The 24,640-nt window shown below is 41.1% G+C and overlaps 1 protein-coding gene across 1 annotated transcript; it reads right to left on the bottom strand.

Annotated features, from left to right (window-relative positions):
- Window positions 1-439: 439 nt before the first annotated feature.
- On the bottom strand, window positions 440-17,260 carry LOC124286886 (paired box protein Pax-3-like). Its single transcript, XM_046723324.1, has 3 exons — window positions 16,984-17,260; window positions 9,600-9,799; window positions 440-541 (listed from the first exon to the last, which is right to left on the bottom strand). Exons 1-3 carry the CDS (start codon window positions 17,258-17,260, stop codon window positions 440-442), a joined length of 579 nt encoding a protein of 192 aa, XP_046579280.1.
- Between the last annotated feature and the right edge of the window lie 7,380 nt (window positions 17,261-24,640).

Here is a 24,640-nt window from a genome sequence, read left to right as displayed (position 1 = left end):
GGGAATGGGAAAGCCATCAGCATCGGCATCTGGCAATGTGAAGCGGTATCGTCACTAAAGACAACCTGGTTGAATCGGACATGTCAGCGGACCCAACTGGAACACGATGAAATTGCTTCAGGATAGATTCTGCGTGTGTTCTACCTCGTGTACCTGAGGGCGGTGGGGTAGCCTAGTGGTAAAAGCGTTCGCTCGTCACGCTGAAGAACCGGGTTCGATTCCTCACATGGGTGCAATATGTGAAGCCCATTCCTGGTGCCCCCCGCCGTGATATTGCTGGAATATTGCCAAAAGCGGCGTAAAACCAAACGCACTCACTCACTCGTGTACCTGATGGGTGCATTCGATTTCTGATGATCTGTGTTGACACTCAACCTCTGAACACACCTGCCTATTTGTGGAGGTTGCAGTAACGTGATGGCATAACCTGATTAGTACGTCATCTTGGTGTGACATCACACGCGGCACACCAGGCCTTGGGCGATCTGCTATGGTGGCCATCTGTTATCCACGGGTCCTCAGACAGCGTATTGTCTGACGACTACAACACAGAGTTCGTGCAACTGCGGCAACACTGCAATTGGCATGCGTTTTTTGCAATGCCTGTGTGCTTACAGTGAAATGCACGTGCGATCGTTGTGATCACGTTACTTCCTGCCAATGATTGTTTGAGTGAGTGGGCGAGTGAATTGGGGTTCTACGTCGCTTTTAGCAATATTCCAGCAACATCATGGCGGGGGACACGAGAAATGGGCTTCACACACTTGATTGTTTGTGTTTTTCAGACTTTATGACCAACTAGGACGGTGAGGTGAAATTGGGTTTAACGTCGTGCTTGAGAATATTTCGCTCATATGACGACGTGCATGCGTGTGTATGTGTATGTGCTGCTGCTTGTACTAGTCAAGACTTAAGCTGGGTTTTTTATAGTGCCAGCCCACTGAGATACCATGCCGCAGTGAAGCATGAATACCCCACTCAGACACATTATACTGACTCCGAGCCGCCCAGTCCTTGTTGTACCCATTAATGCCGAGCGCCAGGCAGGGACCAACAAGTACCATCTTTTAACGTCTCTTGGTATGACGCGGTCGGGGATCGAACCCGCGACCGGGCGGACGCTCTAACCACTACACCATTGAGGCGATCTGACCAACTAGGACAGTGAGGTAGCATAGTAGTTAAAGCGTTCGCTCGTCACACTGAAGACCCGAGTTTGAGTCCCCACATTGGTATAATGTGTGAAGCCCATTGCTGGAATAATGCTAAAAGCGGCGTAAAACTCACCTCACTCACTATACTACACTGGCCCAGTCACTCACTTTAACGCAACCACAGTTTGCTCGTATTATTTGATATCTGATATCACTTTTCATTTTTTATTATTCTTGTAACAGCAACTCGTGTTTTCGGAGAAATGTAATGTGATAACTTTGACTGAATGGCTAGACACAGAAATCTTTCATGTCATTAAACTTATTTCCCTAATGGGTTCCCATATCCTTCCCCCTCCTCAGCTATATACAAATAACCATTCCTGCAGCTGCAACAGACGCCTGAAATAACGCAGTATAGTTTGCTTACGTTTTTTATAGAATAACGATGTATGTTTGTCTGTACAAGACATTTACTGCACACGAAAAACAACTCATATTCTATCAAATATGTCTAAAGCATTATGCGTAACATTTTCTTGGTCTCGTTTTTATAATTATATTAGAACCACCTCCGTGGTGCAGTGGTTAGAGCGTCCGCCCGGAGAACGGACAGTCGCGGGTTCGATCACCGGCCGCGTCATACCAAATGACGTTAAACTATGGTACTTGTTGGTCCCTGTCTGGCGCTCAGCATTAATGGGTACAACAAGGACAAATTAGACATACTAATCAGGTTTAACATGGCTGTCTATGGGATAGATTCATATTAAGTTGTACTTATGGTGCTTAATCAGGTGTCATTCTATAACTAATCAACCGAAAGATGAAAGAAAATTGAGTACACGTAATTGAAGATGATTTCAAGATGTTTGCAAAATATAAAATAAAATGACTTCTACTCAATTTATGAAAATTATTCTTGCAACAGTTAAATAACATGGAAATTTCACTAATGATGACTCACTTATGACCAGCTACTGTATGTACGTACTGTTATTGTTCAAATGTAGCCCCCGACCGCGTCACACCAAAAGACGTTAAAATATGGTACTTGTTGGTCCCTGCCTGGCGCTCAGCATTAATGGGTACAACAAGGACTAGTCGGCTCGGAGTCAGTATAATGTGTCTGAGTGGGGTATTCATGCTTAACTGCGGCATGGTATCTCAGTGAGCTAGCACTATAAAACCAGCTTACGTTTGGGCTAGTACAAGCAGCCGCACATGCACACGCATGCACGTCGTCATATGAGCGATATATTCGTTACACGTTACACCCCATTTCACCTCACCTATGATTATATTAGAAACTGACGTCAAGGTTATCTTTAAACTTGTCATAATTATTATCATCCAGTCCAATAACAGCCTCTTTGCTTCAATTGGCTTTTATCTTATGCATGCAAATCAACCGTATCTCCATTTATGTGACAAATGTCGGCATGGTGTGAATATAGGGCGGGGAGGTAACGTAGTGGTTAAGTCGTTCGCTCGTCACGCCGAAGACACGGGTTCGATTCCACACATGGGTACAATGTGTGAAGCCAATTTCTGGTGTCCCCGCCGTGATATTGCTGGAATATAGCTAAAAGCGACGTAAAACCCAACTCACTTACTCACTCACTCACTGGTGTGAATATAATATGACACCCACACACCCACGTGCAGTCGACTATGGGACAAGGAAACAGTTCAGAGAAACAAACTATTAAATGAAACAAACTATTTGAAGCCGAGGAATGTGATGTCCGGGGCACGGTACCCAGTCTTCACTTTATAGAGCGCTTCAACCAACTGGCCGTCGCATTGGCGCAGAGCACGTAGAACTACAATAGTACGACAGGAGTTTAAGGTTGCGTTCAAGACTATCACAGTTATAGAGCGCGCGTGTGTGCGCGTGCGTTCGTGTGTGTGTTGCTGGGTTTGTACCTAGATGCGGTACCATGCCGCAGTTTGAACATGGTCACTCCGAGGCAACTCGTCCTTGTTCTATCCTCTTAAATGCCGGACCGCCTCCGCGGTGTAGTGCTTAGAGCGTCCGCCCGGAGAGCGGAAGGTCGCGGGTTCGATCCCCGACCGCGTCATACCAAAAGACGTTAAAATATGGTACTTGTTGGTCCCTGCCATGCGCTCAGCATAAATGGGCACAACAAGGACTGGTCGGCTCGGAGTAGGTATAATGTGTCTGAAAGGTGGGGTATTCATGCTTCACTGCGGCATGGTATCTCAGTGGGCTAGCACTAAAACCCAGCTTAAGTCTAGTACAAGCAGCCGCACATACACATACACACGCAGTATATTCTCAAGCACGACGTTAAACCCAATTTCACCTCACCTCACCTCTTAAATGCTGAGCAGCATGCAGGGTAACAAGAAGTATCCAATTCTAACGCCTTTTGGTACAACGCCGCGGGGATAAAACCGAACCGTGAAGATCCGGGCTACATCGGGTGGTCAGGCTCGCTCACTTAGTTAATGCATGTCATCGTATCCTAGTTGCGTAGATCGATACTCATGATGTCAATCACTGGATTGACTGGTCTAAAATAACCAGTGAAGAATTTGTCTTCAGCAACCATGCTGGTCGTGAGAAACACCTAACGGGATCGGGTGGTCAGGTTCCCTGATGTAGGTCATTGCAGCCCAGTGCGTACAACGATGTTCATGATTCAGATTTAGTTGTATACAGACCTCCATCTTACAGCTGGAATATTGCTAAGTGCGGCGTTAAAAATCTTTCATTCCCAGATGATAAGGCTAATTCCAGCAATACTATTGATTGCAAAGATCGGAACACGCTGAACAACTAATGACATAAACTGTGGCAGCTTGTACATAGCGTTGTTTAATACTCAACTGATCGTGATTAAATTTTCCTTCGTTTTTTCCCTCAGAAACATATACATAAACTAACGAAAGTGGTGTAGTTATAACTGAAAATTTGTTTTTTTAGTCATTCAATTATATGGATTATGTTAGTTCCACATGGGCTTAATCATCCGACCCGTGAAGATACGGGTTAGAATTGGTCTTCAGTAACCCGTACTTGTCGTAGAGGCGACTAACGGGATCGGGTGGTCAGGCTCGTTGATTTGGTTGACACATGTCATCGTATCCCAATTGGGTAGATCGATGCTCATGATGTTGATCACTGAATTGTCTGGTCCAGACTCGATTATATTTAGACCACCGCCATATAGCTGGAATATTGCTGAGTGCGGCGTTAAACAACGAACAAACAATAACCATCCGAGTCTTAATTTGTCAAAAGCACGTGCCTACACGTAATATGTTTGAACGTCAACGATAATGTAGTTGATTACGTTAAGTGTACAATATACCAGCTATGGCTGTCATTGAGACCTTATCATTCTAGATGCCATCGATATGTAACATTTAATCCACATTTATTTTGATAACAGTGATATTGGTGAAGACTAAAACTCCCTCATTTGGATCCAATCTCATTAAAACCAGATCACTTACCCCCTTGAGTGATGTCAAGATGAGCATCTGGCGGTACCTTCCAGTAGGTTGCGTCTGTTGAACTTTCTACTACGCTAATCACCGTTCTGGCTTCTAAATACCAGAGATTGATTTTAACTATCAAATCATTGTCTCTAACATCAAAGTAATCTATATATACTCCTCACAAAAGAATTAAGCAACAAGTATTTTCAGTGTAATATTTTTATCAATCTCGATAGCGATTTTTGCCGACATGTTACTGAAAGGTAAATATTCAAAGAATACATAACCTTTAGTGACTGTCAAATTGAGTTATCTGATAACATTGACAACATCACTCGAACTCAACCACCCTCAGAAACAACATGCAAAATGTGTGGCATGAATGTGCTCCACTCTTCACACATGCACCCTGATCGGTGTAAACCTACCTGTAATCATTCCTCTGGTACAACAAGCGGGTCATAACTTCATTTTTATGGATGGTAATGCCCGTCAATGGATGATAATGCCCCGAGAAAGAGTTGTTAACGATGTTGTTTAGATCAACAACATCACACATATGGACTGACCTGCAAGGTCACTTGATCTTAATCCCATTGAACATGCTTGGGACATTATTGGAAGTCGTGTTTACGGTCTCAATGTTCACCCCAGACTCTGGATGACCTTGAGCAGGCGTTACAGAGAGAATGGCAGAATATTCCACAACAGCAACTTTAAAGGCTCATTTGATCAATGCAAAGACGTGTAGAAGCTTGCATTTGTGCTCATGGTGGTCATACGCGTTCCTGAACACTGCTTCACTGTCCAAAACTGACTTGAACCTTAATGTTAACATTTTGCTCCATCAATGCAGCACATTTTGCACGACTGTTTCACGGGTACATGCTTTTGATGACTTGTTAGACTATTATTGCTCAATAGCATTTCATTTCATTTCGTTAATCGTGTGTATATATGTTTCACCTTTCTATTGCATCATTCCATGATTTCCAATTTCAAGAAATGAAAATGTAATGAGACTACAAATTTGTGTTGCTTAACTTTTTGTGAGGAGTATCTCTTGTAAACATCAAGTGCATGAATGTAATTTTCGGTCATCTAGTTTGCATATTTATGTCATTTTGGTAAGTGATACATAATTTTACGGCTCAAGCTAATATTACGAGTAATTTATGTCAATTGATGAACGGCTTTATAAAATAACAAATAGCTTGACAAAATGATAAACGGCTTTACAGAAGAGTAAATGGCTTTAAATATTAATGGCTTATAATAAAGTTGGAATTGAAAAATCGATTCTGCTTTTAGAATATATTCCTTGTGAATGTAGAAAGATTTTTGTCGCTAGTATTTGTTTAAATTTGAGGTAAATAAGATACCTCTTGTTTTAATTTCGACCTCATGTAGGGGTGAATGACTGGGTTTAGATTTACGCCGCTGTTAGCAATATTCCAGCTATATACCAGCTGGTTTGATATATCTCCCCTGCATCATTTACAACTCTTGATGATGTAAGAAAGAATACATTCCCTAGTTGTCCCCCGCCGCAACGCGGAACGGGGGACTATGTATTCAGCGGCGTCCGTACGTCCGTACGACGTACGTCCGTACGTACGTCCCGATTCTTGTTAACGCGATATCTAATGAACTGTTGCGCCCAATGTCTTCAGACACCAGTCGAATTGGAGACACCAGTGACCTTGACCTTATTTTCAAGGTCACCACCACACTTTGACCACTTTTCAAACTCTTGTTAACGCGATATCTCATGAAATGTTGTACCCAATGTCTTCAAATTTGGTGACAGCCTACATTGGGGGATTACGCAGACACCAGTTGATTTAAGTGACCTTGACCTTATTTTCAAGGTCACCACGACACTTTTCACACTTTTAACTCTTGTTAACGCGATATCTCATGAACTGTTGTACCCAATGTCTTCAAATTTGGTGACAGCCTACATTAGGGGATTACAAAGACACCAGCCGATTTGGGTGACCTTGACCTTATTTTCAAGGTCACCACGACACTGACCACTTTTCAAACTGTTGTTAACGTGATATCTCATGCACTGTTGTACCCAGTGTCTTCAAATTTGGTGACAGCCTACATTGGGGGATTACGCAGACACCACTGTATTTAGGTGACCTTGACCTTATTTTCAAGGTCACCACGACACTTTGAACACTTTATAAACTCTTCTTAACACAGCATCTCATCGACTGTTGTACCCAATGTCTTCAAATTTGGTGACAGCCTACATTGGGGGATTACGCAGACACCAGTTGATTTTGGGTGACCTTGACCTTATTTTCAAGGTCACCACGACACTTTTCACACTTTTAACTCTTGTTAACGCGATATCTCATGGACTGTTGTACCCAATGTCATCAAATTTGGTGACAGTTTACATTGGGGTATTACACAGACACCAGTTTATTTGGGTGACCTTGACCTTATCTTCAAGGTCACCACGATACTTTGACCGCTTTTTAAAGGCGATATCTCATAAAACATTGCACCCAATGTTTTCAAGTATGTTGACAGCCTACATTGGGTGATTATGCAGACACCAGTCATTTCAGGCATCTTGTATGTGACCCAAAAATAAAAAGTAGTAAATATAGATATTCGATTCTTTAGCGGCGGGGGACATTGCCACATCAGTGGCAAACACTTGTTATTATTTTAATAACCCTCATATTGAAAAAAATATTTCTCTAGTGTGTATTAGTCATAATGGCACTTTGTATGCCATCAAAATATATGTATGTTCTCTATATCATTTTGTATGATTTATGAGAATAAGAGCGATGGTGTACCCTCGCCAAAGACCCGGCTTTACGAAGCTTTTAGCAATATCCCAGCAATATCAAGGTGGGGGGACACCAGAAATGGGCTTCACACATGTGCCCATGTGGGAATCGAACCCGGTTTTCGGCGTGACGAGCGAACGCTTTAACTACCAAGCTGCCCCACCGCCCCACTTCAAACAAAAGAGCCGCCATGGGTGTGGCGCGGATAAACCAAGGTACGAAATCAAGGAGAATCTGGGCTAATCCAGGATTCTTGCCTTGAACGTAATTCTCCATGGCGATTTTCGGCGCATCAAGCGTCTGCGTCACCTATGCGAGCAACGTCGTCTTAACGTGAGCGTTAGCGTTCAACAGAAATCACACCCAGATTATATACGCAAGGAAGGGGGAAACATATCCAAACTTGCAACCTAGCGACAAATAACACACATTCTGGCAAAGGGGACCGGATAGAAATTGCATGACTTTGTCTGTTATAATAGTATAACCATTTAACCAGTCTTCCTTTTAATAAACAGATATATGTTAATCTTCAAAGCAAATAAATAGATGATTTTCATGTTATTGAAAATTCCAGTCTATGATAAATAAAAACATGCAGGAAGATACTTTTGCTGTTGAGGATATCCACGTCCTGTGATAACTGAAAGTATAATCATATAAAGTAATCATGACCCTAGCCCAATCCCGGTGATGGGTGTGTGAACCTAAACATATACGTGGAATGGGTCACTTAGGGACCTAAGAGTTGCGTCCCTTAGCTCCCAAACTATGATGGCATTCAGTTCGAATTCAATCCGCATATAATCTTTCTTTCTTGTCGGCAACATAAATGTGGCTTTCGCTGAAATGGAAAACATCTACAGCATGCACATCGGGCGTCCCTCACACATTTAGCTGAATCTGGAATTTTCTATATCTATAATGTTTATCTATAATCTTAAACTGGCCTTGTATAGTTTGCTAGCATAAAGGTCAAGGTTGACGTCAGTTTCTTACCAGATGTATGGCGGCGGCTTGTGACTGGGTCGGCCAGGACAAAGGGCAGGTAACTCCATACCCGGCAAGGGACAGCGTTTGACATTGTTTTTCTTTCTTTCTCCACTTCGCACGGCGATTTTGAAACCATACCTGAAAGAGTTTCAAATATTTCTATAGATTTTATCAAACATCCCTCATATGTATGTATGTGGTTCGTGTGTGCGTGTGTGCACGCGTATGTGTCTGCGTGCACGTGTGTGTGTGTGCGTGTGTGTGGTGTGATTTCACCCAAGCTTAATGAGTGATGACCAGGTCAGCGGACGTATATTTTGTGCTGACCATTTATTTTCCAGAGTCGGAGACGTTATTGTTGATTCGGAATGTGCAACACACAGGAAAGTCAGCTTAAGTAATGGGAATTATACTAGTAGCGTAGAATATGGAATTTCGATACGCAGGTTAACCCACATTATATTAGTTTTGTAGAATTTCGATACGCAGGTTAACCCACATTATATTAGTTTTGTAGAATTTCGATACGCAGGTTAACCCACATTATATTAGTATTGTAGAATTTCGATACGCAGGTTAACCCACATTATATTAGTATTGTAGAATTTCGATACGCAGGTTAACCCACATTATTATATTATATTAGTAGAATTTCGATACGCAGGTTAACCCATTATATTATTATATTAGTTTTGTAGAATTTCGATACGAAAGTTAACCCACATTATTTCAATATTGTAGAATTTCGATACGAAGGTTAACCCACATCAGCAGCTTTTTTTCATACGTAAACCGACGTTAGTATTTCAGAGTTGGGAATTTTGATTTGCAGGAATACGCACATAAATATTGTAGATTGTGGAATTTCGACAAGCAGGTAAACACACATATCTAAACAATTATACGAGCGTCTCGATACGCAGGTAACCCTTTCGATCAGGGAAGGTAAAAATATGCCAATATTCATAATTTGAGGGGTGGGGATTTAGGAGGTGTGTGTGAGGGTGGATGAGGGTGGGGTGCTGTAATGGTCCCTCCGTTCAGTGAGTGAGTGAGTTTAGTTTTACGCCGCTTTTCGCAATATTCCAGCAATATCACGGCGGGAGACTCCTCCGTTCAGACTTCATTACAAGAAGAGTCCCTTACGATGACTTCTCCCTACCTGTATTCTGGACTCGGGAAGCTTGATGCGGGAAGCCAGCTTCTCCCGGGTGAAGATGTCGGGGTAGTGCGTCTTCCTGAACGCCCTCTCCAGCTCCTGCAGCTGCCGCGTCGAAAACGTCGTCCTGTTCCGTTTGCCCTTGCCGCAAATCTTGTCACTGAAACGCTCCTTGTTGACAGGGAGGGCGGGGCACGTGGTTTCTGAAGAGTGAGTGAGTGAGTTGGGTTTAATGCCGCCTTTTATCACGATGTGTCAGCTTCAACTTCAAGTTCAACTTCTATATTCTCATAAAACCACCATCGGTGGTACAAGAGCAAAGAATATACAATATTTACAAATGTACATACAAAACAAACATGCGTCATGATGATGAGTTATTTACGTAACAATTTATACAAGTGACAGATAAAGAGTGATAAACACTTGCTAAGTTTAAAATTGACAGGCGACATGACTTTGTTGAGAGTTGATAAATTTGCCCAATCGTGATATTTTGGGGTATGAATGTTTTCCTGAAAGAATTAAGTGATGTACATTTAAAAAGATAATGGAATTCGTCACGAATTAAATTATAGTTACATAGTTTACACAATCTTTCTTCTCTCGGTATGTTCTGCCGGTTTCGATCGGAAGGTTTAGATTTGATGTTCTAAAATTCAAAATGTGCTTAATGTGGGCGACAAGCCGGAAGTAGACAAACAAGGTAAACTACCGTTACTCTGTGTAACGCCTTGGCTTCAAATTTCTTCGGGACCGTTTGGTATCACTGAACTTCTCGGGGATTCTACCATGGTATGTTTCTCAAAAAGTGAAGCGTATGTATACACACGAGTGTAATTTTACGCCACTTTTTGCAATATTCAGCAGTATCACGGCGGGGGACACCAGAAATGGGCTTCACACATTGTACCCATGTGGAGAATCGAACCCGGGTCTTCGGCGTGACGTGCGAACGCTTTAACCACTAGGCCACCCCACTGCCCCAATACACATGAACATCAACACATAAATGATACTTGTAGCAATAATAGAAACGGTTTATCTGGTACAAAGTTATCAAAGTAGCATTACATATTTGGCATTACACTTTCTTTACACATTCTGGTACTTTTGTTGGGTTGAGGGCTATCAGGGATTCGAACCCGCACTCTCAGAATATTGCATCTATCGCAAGCACACCAAATCGGCGACCTAACCCACTCAGATGGTGTAGCCCAGTGGTTTAAGCGTTCTTTCGTCAGGCTGAAGACCCGGATTCAATTCCCCACATGGATTCAATGTGTGAAGCCAATTTCTGGTGTCCCCCGCCGTGTTATTGTCGGAATAATCAGATATTACACAAAATTCCGGAAACAGTAGATTACAATGCAGTCTTTCTTAATTGTACTGTAACCTTCTAGTATATTATTTTTGTAGTTCTCTACGATGCCGTAATAGTCTGTGTAGAGCTGAGTCTGTTTGGCACGGATGGAACCTGTCATGTCGATTTGAATCGAGGTTCGCTGTTCCACGTTTGTCAACACTAGAAGCGTTCTCGTGTGTAAACGTCATAGACCTACATTAATGCAGCTGTTTCTCCTGCATTAGGCTGGCACACCGTGATATAACCTGTATATTCTTCAAAGTGTCGCTGAAGCTAACTCACTCAATCACAGGGTAAATCATAATCATTTTATAATTCTATCATTTATAATAATTAGTCCATTTATATTGCGCTAAATCCACATCGACAGCATGCTCATAGCTGACAGTTCATTATTACCCCTGATAACCCAAGCTGTGAGGTGCTAGAAATTTAAAGTCACATGATTTATTCCACCGGGTACCCATTATCTGCTGGGTGAACACAGGCAATTTTGAACAAACTCACTTGCCTATCCTATGTGCTTCGTTGTGGGGCAGGACTACATAGACAAGTCGTAGATACTCCCAGTAGTCAAGCTGGCAAACACGGTCACCCATCCATGAACTCTCCGAGCCCAACGTTGCTTAACTATACACCTGATTTGTGTTTTATGCACAGGAACACACACCACCAAATCAATAAGGAACTATTGTAATGTAGATGTTGTGCCTTGCGACGCAGTTTTTTTTTCGTTTCTCGTAGGCACTTTGGCGCCATGTTTTCCAGTTGTATACACCATAAATTCCTAAAAAGTGTTATCGGCGGTTCCCGATCTGACGTTTATTAGACGCTGACGTTGTTTTGTTTGATTTCGTTTTTTCGAACATTGTTTCAAATGTCTATCCTGGGTCTTTTTTCATTGTCTTGGTTGACCCGGCGTTTATTGATAGTTGCAGTCGGTTAAAGAAAAACACTGCTTTCGCAAAGGGAGCATAGCTCGAAAACAGAACAGTGAATGTCAAAAGTGCTATTCAATAGTCGTGATTTTTATATGTTTACACATGAGAAGATTTGTTTCCGGGACTGACATTACAGTTTGCCTAAACGACAACATGGTACCTTGTCCTATTTATATTTTCAAAGTTTTCGCTTCCAAGCAATAAATATGGACTTTCTGAATTTAGAAACTGTTATATTTTCATCAAACTTTGTAAATGCACGAGGCACCTACTGAAGTGGTAGCCTTATACAGTCATGTGATATAATCAGTGTTTGGGTTTCCAAGCTGGCATACGTTTCATGCGAAGTGAAACTTCGAAATTTAACCATCCAGTATTTCTCTAAGAATTGTAAGATCACTTGTTTTATTTATACCTTTTTTAGTGAGTTCTTGGCTGTATTTAAACGAGAGTAGGTTTAGCTTGAAGAATGTAGAATTATTCTGCTACAGGAGGATTTACGCAAATGTCAAACTGCACCGTAACCTGGCTCAGTCGTCTAAAAAGCCGGTATACTCTGTGAACAGTTGAGCCTAAGAATTGTAAGATCACCTGTTTTATTTATACCTTTTTAGTGAGCACTTGGTTATATTTGCGCTTTGAGCCTGCATGCACCTTGTGGATGGATACAGCGCTTTATAAATACTCATTTTGATCATATTTAAATGTGAGTAGGTTTAGCTGTAAAACTGTAGCTCTTGTATCCTTCTGAATGTTATCTGCCGTGCCCTTGGTGTATGTATCAGAATAGATAGTTTCCAAATACTTTGGCTACACTTTCCACTTATTTAGATGGCCTCGTGTATACATTTCGTAACCATCCGAAAAGTACATTGCTGTCAAAACAAGAAGTGACTGTTTCTAATTTTACTGAGTGAGTGAGTGAGTATGGTTTTCGCCGCTTTTAGCAATATTCCAGCAATATCACGGCATGGGACACCAGAAATGGGCTTCACACATTGTACCCATGTGGGGAATCGAACCCGGGTCTTCGGCGTGACGAGCGGACGCTTTAACCTCTAGACTACCCCACCACTCCTCGAATTGTACTGTGTTCCAGTGTCATTTCCATGTGACTATAGTTGTGTTGTTAACCCTTAGATTTGGTCTTCGTAACCCAAGTCTCTACTGATTGGTTGACACATATCGTAACCCATGCGGTTGATCACTGGATCGTCTGATCCTGATTACAGCGTACAGCGTTAAAAACAAACAAAACTTGACATTGTATTTCCCGACTGTTCACATTATCTTATCACACCTTCGTTCACTGCATGTCACAATATATCAACATTCTCTGCAATACCCACCCCTATTATCTTATCACACCCGTTCACCGATGTCACACAGTCAGTACACTACGTTCATTACAAACACGCTTATGACGAAGTGGTGGATGTAACGAATAACCGTTTAGTCCCCGTTAGTTGCTGAATATTTCAGTCGAAATGCATATAACGACATACATTTAAAACCAACTAAAATTAGTTGTCCTCTCAGCTTGTTATAACAGTATACCCGAGAAGATATAGAATAGTGACATTGACGTGGACCATGATAACAGATAACAAAATATCCCTAATGCAGAGAGACAATGTTCCCAATTTTATGACCCGTGAAGATCCGGGATAGAATCGATCTTCAGTAACCCATGCTTGTCGTAAGAGGCGACTAACGGGTTCGGTTCCCACGTGTCATCAGTTCCAAATTGCGCAGATCGATGCTCATGCAATCAATTCTTTTACACACGGCCGCCATATAGCTGGAATATTGTTGAGTGCGACGTAAAACTAAACTCACTCACTGTTATAACAGTAGTTAAACATACATGTATACATACGTAGTTAGCATATACGGTGTTATCTGTGTAAACTGTAACCTCCAGGGGCTTTGGAGTGGCGTATAGTCTGTTTGCAGTGAAAATGTACCCATGAATTTCAATTCAAACAAAAATGTAAATCAAATAAAGTGAAATTAAGATTGCGAATCCTCATAATTTTACCTTGCCATTTGAACGTTTAAATCTGAGAATTCCATTCAACTTAGGATAAAAGTTGTTTAACAAACGATCATAGTTTCAAATCGTTATTATTGGTTTGTATTACACGGGGGTATGCACATTAAATGAAACACCGAGAACAAGAAGAGTTGGTCTGTACGGTAGTCTAAGTTAACGCTCATCACGTACCGCAGGTGCATTTGTTTCACTGTTCCAACTACTGCGCTTACCCCTTTGTAATACAAATCAGTAATAGCGATTTGAAACTATGATCGTTTGTTAAACAACTTTTATCTTAAGTTGAAAAAAATTCTGAATTTTAAATGTTCAAATGGCAAGGTAAAATTATGAGGATTCGCAATCTTAATTTCACTTCTTTTGATTTACATTTTTGATGAAAGTGAAATTCATCGGTACGTTTTCACTGCAAACAGACTATAGTGGTTAAAGCGTTCGCTCGTCACGCCGAAGTCACGGGTTCGATTCCCCACATGGGTACAACGTGCGAAGGCCATTTCTGGTGTCCCCCGCAGTGATATTGCTGGAATATTGCTAAAAGCGGCGTAAAACCATACTCACTCACTCACTGTAACCTCCACGACAAAGGCACGTACTTAGTTCTATGATAATAAACGCTTTTATCATTAAGCTCTGTTTTAACAGCTTTCGGTATTTCAAAACAATTACGCCCCGGCCAAGGTGAAAGCAGAAATTCTGCAAAAGCGTCATGCTGTGCCCCTGTGTTCCTATATGTTAATGTATAAAATATGATAAATAGTCTTATGTTTCTGTGTAACGCATCCTTATGAGAAGATGTTTTGGTTTCCAAACCAGTGTCTCAGTTTTATTACAATGTATCAGGTAAATGTGTGTGAAAAGACTGAAGCGACCCAGGTCACCCCAAAATATCACTTTGATGGAAGCCATGAACATATGCATGGTATTGATGAACAAACAGACACACACACATGGGTTCGAACCCTGGACCGCACAGAGAATCTATCCAAATCCCACCTCAACGCCCCAACACAAACATGCACAACTCTTGTTTCATGACAGCAGTGAGTGAGTGAGTTTAGTTTTAAGCCGCTTTTAGCAATATCAGGGCGGGGACACTAGAAATGGGCTTCACACACTGGACCCATGTGGGGAATCGAACCCGGGTCTTCGGCGTGACGAACAAACGCTTTAACCACAAGGCTACCCCACCGCCTATGGAAACAGTATAACGTATGCCATGTTAAACTGCAGAATCTCAGTGGACTAGCGCGATATCGCTGGCACATACCTTTGTCCTCACTCGTTCCTGCAGCCAAACTCATCGCTATGCAAGTGCAATAATCTTGACGAAAGACCCACAGTAACTATCTAGTGAATATATTTAAACGCTTTTCAAACACATTGCCGTGTTACATTGATTCTTTATTCCGGACGTTATTTTCCGGGTTAACGAGGTTTCAGTTTGAAATATTGTTTGTTTGTTGTTTAACGTCACACTCAGCAATATTCCTGCTATATGGCATATAATCTAGCCTGGACCAGACAATCCAGTGATCAACAGCAAGAGCATCGATCTACGCAATTGGGATACGATGACAATCAATTTCAATTTTCAATTCATTTTATTCACAAAAAGAACCACCCACGGTGGTACAGGAGAAGACTTTTCCAAGCATAACAATAATTTGTACTTTACAAGATGACGGTTATAGTGTACAGATAATTGACATTAAGACATTGTGACTGAAAACAATTATGAATATTTAAATATAAAATCCGCTTTAGAAATTCGGCACTCATGTATACAATCACACTCGAAGACACTTACCTATTGTACAGATGAATTGTGCAAGGTTCTTGATTTCTTTTACATTGCTACTACTCAACAATTTTTTGTACTTTATTATATTAGGGAACTGTATCTATTTATTTGGGATAAATTTGGATCTGCATTCATAAAAAGCTTCACATTTAAACAGGTAGTGGAATTCATCGGCTATAGCTGGCGACATACACAGTTTACATGTCCTAAATTCTGACGTGTATCAACCAAGTCGGCGAGCCTGACCACCCGATCCCATTAGTTGCCTCTTACCCGAGCATGGGTTACGGAAGATCAATTCTAAACCGGATCTTCACGGGTCCTTAAGATAAGCACCCGTTATTGGACATTTGTTATAATAAAATAATGATTTGTATACATGATGCTAACTAGTATCGCAGAAGGCAACGAAGTTCCAGTTGGTCGTGGGTTGTCCTAAACGGAGATCCCCCACGGACAGTTAACAATGATGGCCAGTTCGTTCCAATACTTGTTGTTTGTCTACATGCTCATTGTTAATTATACAGGCCAATCTGAACGCCAACGGTTAGAGTAAAATGGCACGGTCGTAACTTGAACACTATTATGAATTTCGGTAAAGGCAATGTGGAAACCTTTCATAACGTCCATAAATGCATATTTTTAGAAATCTAAAAACAATTGTATCGAAGTATTAAAGCCAAAATTTTGAAATGTTTCACAATGTACATAGATGAATAACGAGATCTAACACGCTTGTATCGCTGTAGTAACGACAAACATTTGGAAATGTTTCATCCTGTACATAGATTTATAATGAAATGTAGAACGTTTCCAGCGAAGTATTTAGACAAATCCATTTTAAAATTCATGTTTACACACATACTTTAATTGTACTAGATATGCATTTAACATGTCGAATATCTCAAGTTGTAACGGTATGTATAACTGTTTCTATCAACATCCCCAATAAATATGAAAATTCTTGTCCGATTCGGTTGACGTTGTCAGAAAAAAATTTTCAAGCAAATCCACATCGTTCGGTATTAATTCATAATTTTTCTTTTTGTAAATACAAAACTCATGTTTTTGCCTCAAAACATGAAAAGCAACGTTTTGGTCATGACATGTTAATGAATTTATCCATCCAGATACATATTTCTCTGTTTCTTATGAAATATATATATAATATTAGAATTTAAAAGTGCATCAAATACACCGAATAACGTCAATCTTCTTACCAGCTGTCGAGGTGGAACTTGCGTCGACAGTCGGTCGACTTGGGCTTTCGTGTAGATCCAACAATGCTGAGATTGAAAACTTTAACATGCTTGTAGGAGTTGCCTCCCTTTGACTGTTCGGCACCACATCAACGCTGAGGTCATTTTCGGCGTTTTTTAAAACACTTTCATCCCGTTCCTCTGCCTCATCTGAATTCTTCGTGGTATCATCTAATTCCGACTGAATATTTTCACCAACAGTCGGATGCGACAGGTCCCCGGACTGAGCTGAGGCCATATTGGCTCACTAGCAGATTTAATCTAAACATGAATTCGTTGTGACTTTATATATCGTTTGAAAACAATTACACTTTGATAAAGAGACGAGTTCCTGTTTAATCTCCTGTTCTGTGCGTAGACCGCGCCATTTACAAGTCTTCGCCTCCAAAAACGTCTTAAATGTGGTTAATTACCCACCTTAGCAGGGGATATTCTACTAGCTCAAAAATCAATCTATCAAATCGTCTCTTTGTATGGCTTTCATTTCTAATCGGGACATCACAAGGCGAGATTTGATGAAGATGACGACGGCCGATATGAAAACACTTGTCTATTATAAAAGCGACGTCCCTCGAGAACAATTAAGTGTATCACTTGCGGCGATTGCGCGGCCAATAAGGGAATCGTACGGCTTCCCAACGCGCAGAACCAGTGAGTTGATTCCGCTGTTCGTCTTCACGAGATACTAGGAAAACTTACAATTACGGTAATAATTTGGTCAGATTGTCACTTGTTTCCAAGATCTAGGATGGGCGAAGGAAACTCAAAGCAATATCAAGGCATAAATTCGGTTCTAATTTCCTGATTATAAAGTTGAAGTGTGTATAAACTTCGGGTAATCGGTGAAGTTCGGCCGTCTAGGATAATTAGATTTGAATATTACTGATATTAAATTTACTAGTAACACATTTCTTTCGAAGGCGCCAGTTTCAGGTATTATATTATCCACGGATCAAAGTCTGATTCAACCTAAATTTGGTTTTGTCTCATTTTTGTAGCTTTCTGTCGTTTCCTGATTCTGCTGCAACAAAGATCACAATTTTGACTTTGTAGGACATTTTTTCGGAGAAGATTAGTCGTATCTTTCTCATTTAGGCCTTGTATGTGACAAACGAAATATATTCGTATGCTGTAAAATACATCTGCTACTTTTTTAGTTATCGTTTGATTTGTAATTCAATCAAACTATGCTTAAAAGTTTTAATATATAATACTACCGATACATTGAGATGGTATCTAATCAAACAGGAAAAATAATAAGCTTTTTCCCCAACCGCATGAACCATATACAATATATAAATTACAATTTTGAATACCTTATGCATGCAGTGTCTAATGATTGTTAATTTTTTATTTTGATCTTGTTTTTGTTTGCTTGGTACCTTCGTTTGATGTGTGTTGTTTTTATTTGTCTATACTTACTCCCGTTCTCCTCTTTGTTTTTGGACCCGTGAAGATCCGGGTTAGAATTGATCTTCTGTAACCCATGCTTGTCGTAATAGGCAACTAACAGGATCGGGTTGTAGGGATCGCTGACTTGGTTGACACATGTCATCGTATCCCAATTGCGTAGATGGATCCTCATGGTGTTCATCACAGGATTGTCTGGTCCAGACTCGATTATTTACAGAGCGCCACCATAAAGCTGGAATATTGTTGAGTGCGTCGTAAAACTAAACTCACTCATTCACTCATAAGTGTATATTAAACAGGTATAACAAGGTATAACAGCCGTGCTTTCGCGTGGGTTTTACACCACTGAGATTTTAATACTTCTGCAGGGTTCGGTTTTACATCTGTAAATATAGCGGATTGGACGTCTTGACATCGCATAAACACTGCTTTCATTACATCAGGCAGTTGTCAGCTTGGTGAGGGAGGAAAATGACGTTGGCCTCGGGTACACACGGATAATGCCCACGGGCAAGGGTATGGACTTGAACCCAAAGGAGTGAGTGATGTTTTACGCAATGTTCCAGCAATATCACGGCGGGAGACACCAGAAATGGGCTTCCCACATTGTACCAATGTGGGGAATCGAACCGGGCTTTTCGGCGTGACGAGCGAACGCTTTAACCACTAGCCTACCCCACCACCCCTGGAACTGCGATTGGAACCCACGATCATCGGTTTCTGACATTCCTAAGGGAGGCAACTCTGAATTTTGGAGCACATTTTGACCATATGTGTTTCTTTAAGTCCATGTAGGTATAAATATACAGTAGTTGTTTACTAATTTCACTTTCCACTCAGACACGTGTTTGTATATCTTACCAACCAGTTAGGTAATATTTGCTAATTAGACAAGTAGTTGGCGTATATTATCTATTAGCATTTTGTATAGTAATCAGTCTGTGGTGAATCATATGAATTTAAAGAGTGATATTTAATCTTCTACTCAAAATGTACTCCCTACTAGAGTATATTTATTATGCTTGTATTATGTTTCAGTGCAGTTAAATAAAAGTCTCGTGACATGCTCGATTTAAATCTGCTGATAGCTGTGGAATGCAGTTTACAACAAAAATAGTAAATAAAATATGGTATAAACTATACAGGTGAAAGATACCATACGTTTTTCACATTGACAAATTCCCGTGTTCACTGACTACAGGCTATAAAGTTCTGATGTCATGAAACAATTACATTAACAACGTTGTACTACCATTATTTATACCTATAGTCTGTTTGCAGTGAAAACGTACCGATGAACTTCATTTTAAACTAACAAGTACATCACATAAAGTGAAATTAAGATTGCAAATCCTCATAATTTTACCTTTTCAATTGAACATTAAAACCTCAGAATTTTATTCAACTTAGGATAAAAGTTGTTAAACAAACGATCATAGTTTCAAATCGCTATTATTGGTTTGTATTACAAAGGGGTACGCGCAGTAGTTGGAACAGTGAAACAAATGCACGTGCGGTACGTGATGAGCGTTAACTTAGACTACCGTACAAACCAACCCTTCTTGTCCTCGGGGTTTCATTTAATGTGCATACCCCCTTGTAATACAAATCAATAACAGCGATTTGAAACCATGATCGTTTGTTAAACAACGTTTATCCTAAGTTGAATAAAATTCTGAGATTTTAATGTTCAATTGGCAAAGTAAAGTTATGAGGATTCGCAATCTTAATTTCACTTTATTTGCTTTACTTTTTTGTTTAAAGTGAAATTCATCGGTATGTTTTGACTGCAAACAGACTATGACGATCTGATTAATAATGATCTCCTCGTTGTCTCAGACTCCATTATGTACAGAGTCTACAGACCGCTGTCATCCAGCTGGGATATTGCTGAGTGCGGCGTTAAACTGCAAACAAGCAAAAAGGAAAGAAAGAAAAAGAAAAATACCCGTCAGTATTAGTCTGGATTTATGCTAACTCAAATTTCACCAGCGCTTCTGTTAAATGTCTGCTAACTGTGCTTAGAGTTGAAATCCATAGTGACGTAGGTCGTATAACGTGCACTTCAGATTAGTTTGTTGTTTAACGCCACACTCAGCAATATTCTAGCTGTGTGACTTATATGACAATATGCCGCACATAGCAGACAGAGACCAGTGACTTGTAGTAGACATAGTGAAGAGAGTGAGTGAGTGTGGTTTTACGCCGCTTTAGCAATATTCTAGCAACATCACAGCGAGAGACACCAGAAATGGGCTTCACCATAGTGAAGAGAGACCCGTCACTTATAGTAGACATAGTGAAGAGAGACCCGTGACTTATAGTAGACATAGTGAAGAGAGACCCGTGATCAGTAGTAGACATATTTAAGTGAGACCCGTGACTTGTAGTTGACATAGTGAAGAGAGACCCACGACTTAGTAGTAGACACACATAATGAACATAGATACCCGTGACTTGTAGTGAACATAGTAGTAGACATAGTGATACCCGTGACTTGTAGTAGACATAGTGAAGATATACCGTGACTTGTAGTAGACATAGTGAAGATACCCGTGACTTGTAGTAGACATAGTGAAGAGATGACCATGACTTGTAGTAGACATAGTGAAGAGAGACCCGACACTTGTGACTTGTAGTAGACATAGTGAATAGTGAAGACAGACCCGTGACTTGTAGACATAGTGAAGATATAGTGAAGAGTGAAGAGATGTGACTTGTAGTAGACTTGTGAAGAGACCCGTGACATAGTGAAGTGAAGAGTGACCCGTGACTTGTAGTAGACATAGTGAAGAAGTGAAGAGTGACCCGTGACTTGTAGTAGACATAGTGAAGAGAGACCCGTGACTTGTAGTAGACATAGTGAAGAGAGACCAGTGACTTGTAGTAGACATAGTGAAGAGATGACCCGTGACTTGTAGTGAAGACATAGTGAAGATAAGACCAGACGTGACTTGTAGTAGACATAGTGAAGATACCCGTGACTTGTAGTAGACATAGTGAAGAGATGACCAGTGACTTGTAGTAGACATAGTGAAGAGTGACCCGTGACTTGTAGTAGACATAGTGAAGATACCCGTGACTTGTAGTAGACATAGTGAAGAGAGACCAGTGACTTGTAGTAGACATAGTGAAGAGATGACCCGTGACTTGTAGTAGACATAGTGAAGAGTGACCCGTGACTTGTAGTAGACATAGTGAAGAGATGACCAGTGACTTGTAGTAGACATAGTGAAGAGAGACCAATGACTTGTAGTAGACATAGTGAGATACCCGTGACTTGTAGTAGACATAGTGAAGAGAGACCAGTGACTTGTAGTAGACATAGTGAAGAGAGACCCGTGACTTGTAGTAGACATAGTGAAGATACCCGTGAGTTGTAGTAGACATAGTGAAGAGAGACCCAGTGACTTGTAGTAGACATAGTGAAAGAGAGACCCGTGACTTGTAGTAGACATAGTGAAGATGACCCGTGACCGTGACATAGTAGACATAGTGAAGAGAGAAACAGTGACTTGTAGTAGACATAGTAAAGAGATACCCGTGACTTGTAGTAGACATAGTGAAGATACCCGTGACTTGTAGTAGACATAGTGAAGAGAGAAACAGTGACTTGTAGTAGACATAGTAAAGAGAGACCCGTGACTTGTAGTAGACATAGTGAAGATACCCGTGACTTGTAGTAGACATAGTGAAGAGAGACCCGTGACTTGTAGTAGACATAGTGAAGAGAGACCCGTGACTTGTAGTAGACATAGTGAAGATACCCGTGACTTGTAGTAGACATAGTGAAGAGAGAAACAGTGACTTGTAGTAGACATAGTGAAGAGTGACCCGTGACTTGTAGTAGACATAGTGAAGAGAGACCCGTGACTTGTAGTAGACATAGTGAAGAGAGAAACAGTGACTTGTAGTAGACATAGTAAGAGAGACCCGTGACTTGTAGTAGACATAGTGAAGATACCCGTGACTTGTAGTAGACATAGTGAAGAGAGACCCGTGACTTGTAGTAGACATAGTGAAGAGAGACCCGTGACTTGTAGTAGACATAGTGAAGAGAGACCCGTGACTTGTAGTAGACATAGTGAAGAGAGACCCGTGACTTGTAGTAGACATAGTGAAGATACCCGTGACTTGTAGTAGACATAGTGAAGAGATACCCGTGACTTGTAGTAGACATAGTGAAGAGAGACCCGTGACTTAGTAGACATAGTGAAGAGAGACCCGTGACTTGTAGTAGACATAGTGAGACCCGTGACTTGTAGTAGACATAGTGAAGAGACCCGTGACTGACTTGTAGTAGACATAGTGAAGAGTGACTTGTAGTAGACATAGTGACTTGTAGTAGACATAGTGAAGAGAGACCCGTGACTTGTAGTAGACATAGTGAAGATACCCGTGACTTGTAGTAGACATAGTGAAGAGAGACCCGTGACTTGTAGTAGACATAGTGGTGAAGAGACCCGTGACTTGTAGTAGACATAGTGAAGAGAGTGACTTGTAGTAGACATAGTGAAATGAGATTGACTTGTAGTAGACATAGTGAAGAAGATACCCGTGACTTGTAGTAGACATAGTGAAGAGAAGAGAGACCCGTGACTTGTAGTAGACATAGTGAAGAGAGACCCGTGACTTGTAGTAGACATAGTGAAGAGTGACCCGTGACTTGTAGTAGACATAGTGAAGAGAGACCCGTGACTTGTAGTAGACATAGTGAAGAGTGACCCGTGACTTGTAGTAGACATAGTGACTTGAGACATAGTGGAGATGACCCGTGACTTGTAGTAGACATAGTGAAGAGAGACCCGTGACTTGTAGTAGACATAGTGAAGAGAGACCCGTGACTTGTAGTAGACATAGTGAAGAGAGACCCGTGACTTGTAGTAGACATAGTGAAGATACCCATGACTTGTAGTAGACATAGTGAAGAGAGACCCGTGACTTGTAGTAGACATAGTGAAGAGAGACCCGTGACTTGTAGTAGACATAGTGAAGAGAGACCCGTGACTTGTAGTAGACATAGTGAAGAGATACCCGTGACTTGTAGTAGACATAGTGAAGAGATACCCGTGACTTGTAGTAGACATAGTGAAGAGAGACCCGTGACTTGTAGTAGACATAGTGAAGAGATACCCGTGACTTGTAGTAGACATAGTGAAGAGACCCGTGACTTGTAGTAGACATAGTGAAGAGAGACCCGTGACTTGTAGTAGACATAGTGAAGAGAGACCCGTGACTTGTAGTAGACATAGTGAAGAGTACCCGTGACTTGTAGTAGACATAGTGAAGAGAGACCCATGACTTGTAGTAGACATGTGAAGAGAGAGACCCGTGAGACTGTAGTAGACATAGACTGAAGACATGTGAAGAGTGACCCGTTGTAGTAGACATAGTGAAGAGACCCGTGACTTGTAGTAGACATAGTGAAGAGACATACCCGTGACTTGTAGTAGACATAGTGAAGAGAGACCCGTGACCCATAGTGACTTACTGTAGTAGACATAGTGAAGAGAAGACCCGTGACTTGTAGTAGACATAGTGAAGAGAGACCCGTGACTTGTAGTAGACATAGTGAAGAGAGACCCGTGACTTGTAGTAGACATAGTGAAGAGTGACCCGTGACTTGTAGTAGACATAGTGAAGAGAGACCCGTGACTTGTAGTAGACATAGTGAAGAGAGACCCGTGACTTGTAGTAGACATAGTGAAGAGAGACCCGTGACTTGTAGTAGACATAGTGAAGAGAGACCCGTGACTTGTAGTAGACATAGTGAAGATACCCGTGACTTGTAGTAGACATAGTGAAGAGTGACCCGTGACTTGTAGTAGACATAGTGAAGTACCCGTGACTTGTAGTAGACATAGTGACACAGTGAGATACCCGTGACTTGTAGTAGACATAGTGAAGAGAGACCCGTGACTTGTAGTAGACATAGTGAAGAGTGACCCGTGACTTGTAGTAGACATAGTGAAGAGAGACCCGTGACTTGTAGTAGACATAGTGAAGAGTGACCCGTGACTTGTAGTAGACATAGTGAAGAGTGACCCGTGACTTGTAGTAGACATAATGAAGAGAGACCCGTGACTTGTAGTAGACATAGTGAAGAGAGTCTGCGGCCGGTTGCACGTGGTTCCGTGACTCAATAATTTTATTGTAGTAGCCATTGTAAAGAGAGCCCCGTGACTTGCAGTAGACCGCATGGTGT

This window comes from Haliotis rubra, unplaced genomic scaffold, assembly GCF_003918875.1.
Source record: "Haliotis rubra isolate DU_JTF1 unplaced genomic scaffold, ASM391887v1 Scf395, whole genome shotgun sequence".
NCBI lineage: Eukaryota > Metazoa > Mollusca > Gastropoda > Lepetellida > Haliotidae > Haliotis > Haliotis rubra.
Note: the sequence above shows the minus strand (reverse complement) of the source record. Positions and strands in the feature narration are given on the sequence as shown.